Genomic DNA, 12,500 nt, shown 5'->3' on the forward strand with positions numbered 1-12,500 from the left:
ATTAATAGTATCATTTAGTACGGTTAGCATGTGACACAATAGTAAATTCTTGAAATAAAAACGGAAAATAATCTTTAAAAAACAGTGCATTATATGTGACTTTCTTGAAGCTAAAAAAATATAGGAAACTTTAAAATCAGACTACTAAAGTAGTCTTTGGATGATGATGTTTAAAAATATCCATAAACTTTGCCTCTAGGTTAACCTTTTAAATGAAACTTACAATTTATTGAGACCCTCTCAGGGGCGACTTCCTCCGCCTTTGGTGTGGGCGTCCTCAAAAGCAAGGTGGTCTCTTTTCCACGCCCTTTTTGTTGGCTGGCATACATGGCCAGGACGTAATCTCTCCCAGGGGAAAGGGTGCTCAAATTGAAGCGAGGCTTTGAGCTGTTCTTCGTCAGGATAACGGTGTTGCCTTCTCGTACCTGAAGAAGAAGAAGAAGAAGATTGTGGTGCATATAATCTATGTATGTTTGTTTTAACCTCAAATTTCATCGATAATAATTCCATTAACACCATTGCTACTTTTATATTTATCATCTGCCTTTCTCTTCTATTAATACTATTTTTACAGCTACTACACTTTAATACCATCCACCATCTTCTAACAATTAATAATAGTATTTTCTACTACCACTATTCTTTGGCTATTAATGTCCATGCCAGCATGAATCACGAGTCTACAAGCACAAATTGAAAGGGTGCTTAGCAAATCTCCCACTAACAGTAATCATGGAATCTATTTATCTACTTCCTCATTTGTAATGAGTTTATTTGAAATAATACCTCGATATGATACGTGGGAGTCAGTTTCTCTGAGGTTGATCCGGCTGAGCAAGTCACTGCGGCAGAATCGGTGGTCACTTCGTGGTAGGCACATCCCACCAGCTGACTTGGAGGCTCTGTAGTAAGGGAATAACATATAAATAAAAATATACATACACACATATATGTATACAGTATATATATATATATATATATATATATATATATATATATATATATATATATATATATATATATATATATATATATATATATATATATATATACATACATATATATATATATACATATATATATATATATATATATATATATATATATATATATATATATATATATATATATATACATATATATATATATATATATATATATATATATATATATATATATATATATATATATATATATATGTATATATATATATATATATATATATATATATATATATATATATATATATATATATATATATATATATATATATATATATATATATATATATAATTATGAGTAATAAGAAAAGCAATAGGAATAAAAATGGAAGTGGGAGAAATGAGGAGGTTGAGATGTTTGAGTGTAGTCACGAGAAAGACAGGATCAGAAATGATTTTATAACAGGAACAGCCAAAGCGGTGGAAGCATCGACGCAAATCTCGTGGCCTGGTCATGTTATAAGAATGGATGAGGACCATGTTTGTAAAAGGGTCGTGATTAAGGAGATGAATGGAAGAGGAAAAGGATGGCCAAAGTTCAGATGGAAAAAATCAAATGACTTATGCTTTATAAAGGACAAGATATGAGGGACAGAAGTAGTTGGAAAGCGCTGATGCGAAGCATCGACTGAACACAGAGGAAATGGTCCAAATAACGTATTTTCCCAATGGATACTTTTAACCATACCATTTTCAAGGAATATTGAACTTTTACCATTATCTCGTAAAGTTTTCAAGGAATGATCTAAACTTTATCCACGACAAGGAATGTTGTAAACCTGCTCCTTTTCTAAGGATGTTTTGAATCATATATTTGTAATCTGTTTTCAAGGGATCCGTTCAAAACTGATATGAAATAGCTGAAGACGAAGTTTTGTTATACTATTCCAGGCAAATAAAAACTAAGAGAACATCTTTCGCTAAAATATCCCCATGTTCAAGGAACATTTGGATCACACAGAGAACGAGAGAGAATTCTTAGCTCGAGTAATAACAACAAACACTTGTGAATAATCCATTAAAGAACACAGAACTTATATACCGGCAACAATACTTCATGCATAAAAACGGTCCAATCAGACATCAAGTCACATGGAATCTAGTTATTTCCCACTCAGGCAGTTATGGGCCATAACTGTTTTCATAACAGCAAAACTAAGAAGTAAGTAAAAGAGTTGCCGTAACCGGAAATAAAAAAAAAAAAATTCACGCTTTATGTGCATCGCCAAGGATGCATCAAGCAGATTACTTTGCTTGTGCCTCGAACAACGACGCCAAGGTTTTCTTTTTTTATGAATGGGCTTTATGGAGTATGACAGTTTTACGACTTTGCCTCCCGAGTAACGAAACAATACACATTTTCCGTTCAAAATTATTGTTCATTTTGGATTTACGAATTAAAATGTTATGATTGGTTTCGCTTTAGGGATTGGACCTTTTGGTGGAAGAAATGTGATTTATGATTTGAAATTAGTTTCTGATCAATCCTACCTATTTTTTTTTTTTCATCTCAACAAACGCTATGTTAGAATATGACAGTTTAATGTTGATAACACATTATTTACTTTACTCTGAGGGCTGTTTCCCCAGTCCTATAAAGCAGGAGAACCCTACTCTCTACAGGACCTCAAAAAAAATATATCTACAAAATTTATTACCTAAATTATTCTCTTTCCAAGATGGATTCGTATATAAACATCCTTTAAATAATTTGTATATTACTGTACATATCTTTAAATCTCCTTCATTATTTACTAGTTCTTTTCACAATAAAAAGATTATAGTATGATTATAAGAAGAAATAATAAAGGAAGATTTTACAATTCTATAGAAGAATTATCTGTCGTCAATGGCCGTTGGTTTTACAAGTAGTAGATGTAAAAAAAAAAAAAAAAAAAAAAAAAAAAACATATAACTTTATCATTAAATATTTTTCTATGGTACTGCAAAGACAACAAGGAAGACAGTAACATCAAACTTCTGTTAAATTCACCAGCATTGGTAAGCCCCAACATCCACAGATGGCGCTAATCTGTCTGACGTATGTTTGTTTACATAAAAACTTGTCATAAAAGTAGTCACTAAATTACATATAAGTAACCATGCTATTACTGTGTCAGTTGGTATCAGTGCCTTTGTTTGCATTCAGATACTGTTGATTATTGTTATTCAACTGATAATGACTATTATTAATTACACTAAGCTATAAAACTCCTAAACTGTAGAACATATTACTATTATATATGTTTATTAACTATTGACGAATTTGACTCAGTCTTCTCAGTCTTATGACATTGCTATTGTTATAATTATTATCATTATTTGATTTTTGATCATTATTAATAAACAATTATATTTACATCTTATTTCTTACTACAGGTTCCACACGGTTAAGGAATTCAGAACAATAAAGCCTAGATGTGGGCCAAAGGTTTAATTATCACAATTATCAAATCAACTTCTATATCAAAACAATTAGCAATACTGTCGCTATATTCATAGAAAAAAGTAGCAGAAGTTATACATATCAACTCATAGCCAAGAAATGTCCAGCAAAGCTCATCTTTTTAAATAGTTCCCAATGAAAAAAATGTATAAGAGATGTATAGAGAATATTACATTCGTCTGAAATTATACATTCACATAAGCCATTGATTTACTAGAGGATATTTTACTAACGTAGCCCTGGACTTTCCTAATATGTACAGTTGGACACAGGAATTCCTGGTACAACTTGCGGATCTTTGTTTATCCCCCACAAATTCTGCCATCTCTCCCTACACTATCTGTTTGGTTACTCGTCGCGCAGTAAGTGTGTGTCAGGGTGCACTTCCTCAGAGCAAAGTATGCCAGGAATTCCTGTCTCCAACTGTACCTCTACAAAGAGAATTCATTAAACATACATCTCATGTAACCTACAAGTTATATTTGTAAATTTACATGTAGTTCCATACACCGCCTAACCTTATCCTATCTTTTGTAAATCATAAAAAGTCTTTTAATGGATTAACCTTATTTTAATGTTGGCATACAGATGTGTAGTAATAATAATTACACATTGCAAATTCTATATAAATTCTTCTGCACAGAAAGGGACTGTTTTCTGAGAAAATAAGTTATATATATATATATATATATATATATATATATATATATATATATATATATATATATATATATATATATATATATATATATATATATATAGAGAGAGAGAGAGAGAGAGAGAGAGAGAGAGAGAGAGAGAGAGAGAGAGAGAGAGAGAGAGAGAGAGAGAGAGAGAGAGAGATACATAATGATCAATAGACAATAATAAGATTACAGCCCTCTGAAATAGGGAGTCAATTCCCGTACAGTGATCATCATAACGGATTAATACAGCATTAACTTGCTCTGATTAGGCGTAGATTAAGCACTAGTTCTTTTTTCTTCCTTTATTGTCATTGATGGAAATATTTAGATGGTTGGAAAATAACTAGTTGACTTTGACGTTAAGATTTAGTAGCTCCCTTAAAAAGTCATTACAGGAACGAAATTTAATCATTGAGCAAATATTACACCTGCAGATATCTCACGCAGGTTTAATTCAAGCTGAGACGAGGGAGAGATAGATAAGGGATATCTTAAGAATTATCAAAGATTATGTCTTCAATCAATACATGAAACAAAAGAACTGAAGAGTAATACATCAGATAGAAGCGAAAGCTAAATTATTGTCTCTTAAATATAGATTACATAATATTACATTTCAAATGGACATTAATCCAACCTTCAGCATGGAATAACAAAACGCAGAAATAGGGACAGAGAAGGGAGAATTGAATGTTAAAAAAAAATGGAATATCAAATTTAAATCGCAATATTGTGACGGGCTGAGAGAGGAGTTGTGAACTCAAAGGGAGATTGGAAATGACTGAGTTATTTATTAAGGAACACTCTTCTTTATATACAAAACCTCAAGGCAACAGGACATGACCTGTTCGAGAGACAGATAATGTTACTGAGCAAAACGGAGACATGATCATTCAGGTTCTTTTTAGTGCGAGGGAAGAGCGCAGATACAAGCATAATATATACAAAATAATTATGTACAATTGTGTGACACACGGTTGGTACAATATTGATTATATTAGTGAACGTCCAAGTAAGTCAGGTTTTCAGGATGTTAAAATTTGGATAGAAATTAGGGAGGAATATTCATAGGCTGGATGCAGGATCACTGAATACTTTAATACTTTAACTGAATACTGATGTCAATTATGCAAGGGTTTACACTCTCTGAAAGATGGAAACAGAAAACAAAAGAGTGGATAATTTGCGTGTCAATGAGAAGATAGAGGAAAAATCATTGGTTAATATCTCGGATCATACTTAAGTACAACGAACATTTTAACAAAGGAAGATGGAAATATCAAAGGAAGACAGTTGGAAGCAATAGAAGAGTAGAAGAAATAATAATAACAAAAACAGACAAAGACAGATTAGAAAGATTGGACTTGATAATGTAAAATAAAAAAAATAAAGAAAACTACAGAGGAGAGATTGATGAAAGTTTACGAGTGGAGAGTACTTTTGAAAGTAGTTCAGGAACATCTGTGTGTGACCAGGGAAGAAAGTACCAAAAAAACCTCTTCAGGAAAAAGGAAACATTGGAGGGTGTGAGAAGGAATTGGGAGGGAGTGAGGATGGCCTGAGAGGGAGTGAGGAGGGCCTGAGAGAGAGTGAGGATGGCTTGGGGGAGTGAGGATGGCTTGGGAGGGAGTGAGGAGGGGTCGGGAGGGAGTGAGGATGGCTTGGGAGGGAGTGAAGATAGCTTGGGAGGGAGTAAGGAGGGCTTGGGAGGGAGTAAGGAGGGCTTGGGAGGGAGTGAGGAAGGCTGGGGAGGGAGTTTGGAGGGCCTGGGAGAGAGTGAGGATGGCTGGGGAGGGAGTTTGGAGGGCCTGGGAGAGAGTGACGATGGCTTGGGGGAGTGAGGAGGGGTCGGGAGGGAGTGAAGATGGCTTGGGAGGGAGTGAGGATAGCTTGGGAGGGAGTAAGGAGGGCTTGGGAGGGAGTAAGGAGGGCTTGGGAGGGAGTGAGGAAGGCTGGGGAGGGAGTTTGGAGGGCCTGGGAGAGAGTGAGGATGGCTTGGGAGGAAGTGAGGAAGCACTTAGAGGAGTGAGGACGGCTTAGGATGAACCTGTTAAGGGCCAAAGATCAAGAGAGAGGCAGATAATTATATGGCTAGATAAGGTGAAGGATGATATGGAGAAAAGAGGTTTGGTGGAAGAGAATTCTTTGATAGAAAGCACTGGAGAGGACGCACCAGGCAAGCGACCCCTTAATGTAAGGATAACGCTGGGAAAGAAGAGTGAGGGAATCTTTGGAAAATATATATGATCAAAGGAATGAAAATTTGCGAGATCTAATAAAGAATGTAACTACTGTCCTTGTAATAAAGGAAATAGCATAAGAAGCAAAAGAGATAAGAATATAATGTTATAATAATGAATGGCTTAAATAAACCAGAGAAAAAAACAATAATTCAAAAGATCTTTGCAATAAGAAAGGAGAGAAAATAATTGAAAAAGAAGGCAAAGAAGAATGATGAAATATCATACAAACATATAGCAAACATGAAAATAAAATAAGACAGTAAGAATAAAGGAAAAAAAAAATAGAATATAGAAACGAAATGGCTGAAGTAGATGATAACAAGAGCATATGAACATAGCAATTAAAGAAATACTAAGAAATAAAAAATAAAACGATTGGAAAAACCAATAATTACCGCAAGTAAATTCAAGGATTTTATTACAATAGAGGCAAAGACAGCAACAGGACCTGCTGTCCCAAAACCTGAGATTCACAACGAACTGAGGAATACTGAAGCGAGTTTAGAAATGTTACTGAAATGAATTAGGGCCAGATGGAAAGCCAGTGCCCTTTAATAGTCTATATATGAATTATCTGTTTTAATGTTGGTAATATTTTAAAAAACTATTTTGATTTTTCAATACTTCTTATATCATTTATTTATTTCCTTGTTTCCTTTACTCACTGGGCTATTTTTTTTCCATATTGGAGCCCTTGAGCTAATAGCATCTTCTTTTCCCAACAAGGGTTGTAGCTTGAATAATAACAACAACAACAACAACAATAATAATAATAATAATAATAATAATAAAAATAATAATAATAATAATAATAATGATAATAATAATAATAATAATAATAATAATAATAATAATAATAATAATAATAATAATAATAATAATAATAACTACCGGAGAAGACCGAAAAACACGAAAAAAATGATGATGATGAATGTATAGTAGGATTCACAAGAGGAGACAAAATAAAACATTTATTTTACAATATTTTGTCAAAAAGAGCCAAAGTGATGAAAATATAATAAAATAGTAACTGCTATAGCCTTTAGTAAGGTTTCCGACTTGCTAAAAAGGGAGATACTGATTGAAGTTATATATATAATAAAAAAGAAATTCTCCGAAAATCATAAATGCTATCTCGCATAAACCAGCGCGAAAAAATAAACATTGATTTAGGGGAGGGTCTGCGAGAAATGGAATTTGCCAGTGGAATAAGACAAGAAGCACAGGTTGAACATCACTGTGTAAGCTGGTCCCATGAAGGGCAATGAAAAGGGTAGAAGAGAAAGGGAGAATTTAAAAAAAAAAAATTAGCATTGACAGAGCCATTGTACTTTTGGTAGAGAGGAAACATATGCGAAATGTAATATTCAGCTCTTAAAGAAAACTAGGGACAAATTGGTCATTAGAGATATGCCAAGAAAAGGGGAACATTAAGATATATAATAGGGAAAGAGACTTGGTCGTATCAAAGGCAATAGAGTATTAAAGAATATATTCTATATTTTGGCATTGAACTGGATTGTAAGAGGAGTATATTCCAAACACAAGAAAATGGAAATGATTTAAATTGCCTCAAAACCAGCAAACCTAACAATGGCAAGTATAAAGAAAAAATAATAATAAAGTCTCGTAAGGAAAAAATTTTTGAAGGGCACTTAAATACCATCCAATTTATATGGAACAAATATAATAAATCTGAAGACACACTAAAGAGAAAATATACAAGGATAGAAATTGTGGATTAATGGAAAATATTAAAAGCAAATGAAAATACAGGTATTTCATCAATTATGGAAGTAATAGTGAAACCTTCTATGAAAACAGGGCATAGAAGGGAAGCCGGAGTGCAGAGATATAAAAAAAAATATAACCTTTACTATACAAGAAAAAGTATTTCAGAGCTAAACATGAACATATGACAGATCAAATAAATGACTAAGATAAAAGCAAAAGCAAAATCCAGACACTGGGGAGAAGACCTTGAAAATAAAGGGAGCTTAGAAATATACAGGAAATCGAAGGAAACAATTAAAGAACCAAATCACTTGACCTCAGTAATATATTTTTCAGACCAAAAAACCAACACATGGAAATTGAACATTATATGAAAACGCACAAGATAACCTATAAATTGCAATTTATACCTCTTTGGTTTCTTTCCAAAGAATATATAAAGAAGAGAAGTGACTTAATATGGCAACAACATTCATCTGAACGAGACAGTTTCATTCAGTGAAAATAAATTTGGTTAGAAAAATCTATATCATGAGAAAGACAATATGAAATGAAAGAAATAAACAAACATGAACACTTGAGGAGCCTTTGCATAGACTAAGCATTAAACCAAATGTCTATAAGATTTATTATATTTGAACTCACCAACTAAAGAAATGGAGAAGACGCAGGGATGGGACGACCCTCCAACATCATTGGTGGCGGAGCACTTGACCCATTGGTTCATCCCATTTCCAGACACGTTAGCAGCCATTACCCAGCCCTCTGAGGACAGACCTTTGTCCTGGTGTCGTAGGGCCGATTCCTGTACGGAAGAGAAGGACCATTACTATCCAGAGACGCAATGTGTATCGATATACATTTTCTGTGTTGTGGTGCCCTATTGGAAACGTCCCTGCCAGGCGTACTGCTGAACTGGGATTGGAAACACACTCAAGCTCGTTTGTTTCTTGTAGTGAGAAGATCCATTACTATCCAGAGACGCAATGTGTATCTATATATATTTTCTGTGTTGTGGTACCTTATTGAAAACGTCCCTGCTTGGCGTACTGGTGAACTGGGATTCGAAACCGCCCTAGTTCGATAGTTTCTTGTAATGTCTACAACCTCATCAACCTTATGAGCAGAAGGATACGGGGGTTTGAGGGAGCCTATAGATCTAACTGATGAGTCTTCAGCAGCCATTGCCTGCCCCTTCATGGTCCTAACTTGGATGGAGACGAGCCCTGGGCGCTGATCATATGTATATATGGCCAGTCTCTACAGTAGTGTCACTGCACCTTGTCTCTGCCATTCATGAGCGACCTTTTAGCCTTTGAAGTATATATACAGTTTCGGTGTATAAGGAAGATACAGCGGGAGGCAAGAAAAACTGTTTAGAGAAGCCGTCATCTAGTCTAAGGCACAATGAAGGTACACCATAGTCCCTACTTGATGCCATTGCCTAAGGTCTCCAGGGTCAGGGTGGGCATTCCCGACCCTCTCTTATATTACCGTTTTTTCAGATGTATGGCACGAATATAAGGACATAGAAATTAACAGAATTAGTGAGGTGCCCAATTATAAAGACCAAAATGTCAGAGTTTGAAGTAATAAGAGGAGACAAAGAAAGCCAGAATAAGGAAGATTATGAAAAAAAGTCTACTGAGAGTATTACTAAAGTGATAATGAAAATGAAAAGAAACCAATCAAAGATTGCTTAAGTGACAGAATAATGTTTTTTGAAGGGGGAAGAAAGCAAATAAAATAATGAATTGAAGAAACAAAAGGAAAAGACTGAATTACAAAAGGGCCAAAACAAGACTGAAAATGGATGAAATGGGCAAAGGGAAAAAGCATATCGACAATTACTGAAGTGACAAAGACAGAATAGGGGAGAGCACTACCGTTAATAAAATCAACAATAGGAGAAGAATTGTCCATATATTTATGTCAAGGAGGCAACAGAAAATATATGAGGAAATTCAAACTTATATATGCAATGTATATCCTCCTATTTATCTGGTCTAAATAAAAAAAAACTACGGGTATTGAATACCACGTTAAACTATCACCAAATACTGAAAAAAAATACAGTACCAAAACATAAGTTACCAGTGGGAAACTTATCAATAAATGTGCGGGAACGAAAAAACAATCACCCTGATAGTTCTAACGCTCGCACCTAACCTTTCCTGTGTTTACAAAGGTGTTCTTAGGAAGAGCAACAAGGAACCAGAAACTTTCAATTTCGAGATGATGACAGGGAACCAGGTCACAAGTAACAGGAGCTGTTAGAAATTGAGTTGTAACTGTAACAAGGTAATATTATAATGGGCTTTTTAAAGGTCGTAAATTGTGGACTGTGGGGGAACTGGGTGGTTCTGGTCTTAAACCACGGCCCTTCGAATAAATATCTAGAACATTATCTCAAGTCCTATTGTTAATCATCGAATAATAATGATAACTAACCCAATAGTCGAAATTAAAACTTTGTTATTGCCATAGAGCTGTGTATAAATATTCCCTTCTGAATGGGGCTACCTTAACGTGGTGAAAGGGTTTGTGGATCGTCATAATCAGCAAAGCTGTACTAGTCACCAGAGCTACCAATACTAGGTTGGTTTGCTGTGAGCGATCAAACAAAAGTCTCCCACCATCACCAATCCACACAGGCCAGCGTGATGATGAAAACTGGCCAAACCCCAAACGTGAATAAAGATGTTTGAGGGATTTGTTCAACAGTGGACTAGAGACGGTTGCATTTGTTGTTGCTGTTGTTGTCGTTATGTATAAATGTAAATGGCAGGTAAATAAGACACAATCAAAGAAACGTCACATGATATTACAGGGTTTTCAGTGGTCATATTTATTCTTAAGTCTATAAAGTTCTCTAACAGCTTCTGTTTTCCCAGTGCCTCAGATTATCCCATCCTTGATTTGTATATTCCAAATTGAGGTAAAATATAAGAGTACCATTATTTAAAAGAATGAAACCTATTAATTAATAAAAAGCATTTTCTGAATTATTTCCTTTACAAGAAATTCAGAAATTGATTCCTTTAAAGATTTTATAATTTCGCATTCATCGTTAAGAGTAATTTCTTGCCTCTGAAAACCGATTTTGCTCTCAACTGTTCAAGATAATTACCAAAACATATGACATAAGATTTCCAATATCACAAGTTTCACATCACTAGCACCTGTGGAAATCAGATCTTTCTTTTACTGACCAGCTTCGGAATTCTCTCCTATATAATCTCTTCCCCTGACCTATGACCTTCCATTGTTCGAAACATCGAGAGTATAATATCATCGCTTCCTTTCCAAGAGGGTTATTTCATAAAAGCAAGAAAGAGAAAAAATGGTGTCGGTATAAGATAAATCACCTTGTGTTCGTAACCCCTTCTTATCTCCCTCAGCAGAGTAAGATGCTTTAGGCACGCAGACCCCTTCTCTGGAAATATAAATATGGGTGAACAGAGAAGGGTTTGAATAATAGGAAATAATATGTTGGGGTTTGTCTATGTTGGAGCATACGAGGGTAAACCTGGTATACTATGTATGTGTGGTATATATACATATACATGCATACGCATGCACACACATACATACATACATACATATATATATATATATATATATATATATATATATATATATATATATATATATATATATATATATATATATATATATATATATATATATATATACATATATATATATATATATATATATATATATATATATATATATATATATATATATATATATATTATATATACGTATATATATTTTTGATACATTAATGTCTGGATTCTCTTAACGACCTCGGGATCAGAGCCCCAGGCGAAATCACACAAAGACAAGAGCTTGGCTCCAGTCTTTGTGTGATTTCGCCTGGGGCTCTGATCCCGAGGTCGTTAAGAGAATCCAGACATTAATGTATCAAAAATATATATGGCTTATTTGAATATGAAAAACACGTAAAAAAAATTTGCAAAATTTATCATATATATATATATATATATATATATATATATATATATATATATATATATATATATATATATATATATATATATATATATATATATATATGTATATATATTATATATATATATGTTATATATATATATATATATATATATATATATATATATATATATATATATATATATATATATATATATACAAAATATACATACATTATAGATATATATATATATATATATATATATATATATATATATATATATATATATATATATATATATATATATATATATATATATACATATTTATATATACACATATAGATAAATAAATATACATACATGCGCACTTAAATACATACATACATATACATACATACATATATATATATATATATATATATATATATATA

The 12,500-nt window shown here is 33.2% G+C and overlaps 1 protein-coding gene across 1 annotated transcript in view; it reads right to left on the bottom strand.

The window, feature by feature from the left end:
* The window catches only part of LOC137619034 (uncharacterized), a 60,071-nt gene that overhangs the window by 9,974 nt on the left and 37,597 nt on the right, over positions 1-12,500 (bottom strand). The window contains exons 5-7 of the mRNA XM_068349231.1: positions 8,756-8,915; positions 787-902; positions 224-425 (exon numbers count right to left, since the gene is read on the bottom strand). Coding sequence (XP_068205332.1) covers positions 224-425; positions 787-902; positions 8,756-8,915 — 478 coding nt within the window. The remainder of the gene's footprint in view (positions 1-223; positions 426-786; positions 903-8,755; positions 8,916-12,500) is intronic.

The sequence above is a fragment of the Palaemon carinicauda genome, chromosome 25 (assembly GCF_036898095.1).
Source record: "Palaemon carinicauda isolate YSFRI2023 chromosome 25, ASM3689809v2, whole genome shotgun sequence".
Lineage (NCBI taxonomy): Eukaryota > Metazoa > Arthropoda > Malacostraca > Decapoda > Palaemonidae > Palaemon > Palaemon carinicauda.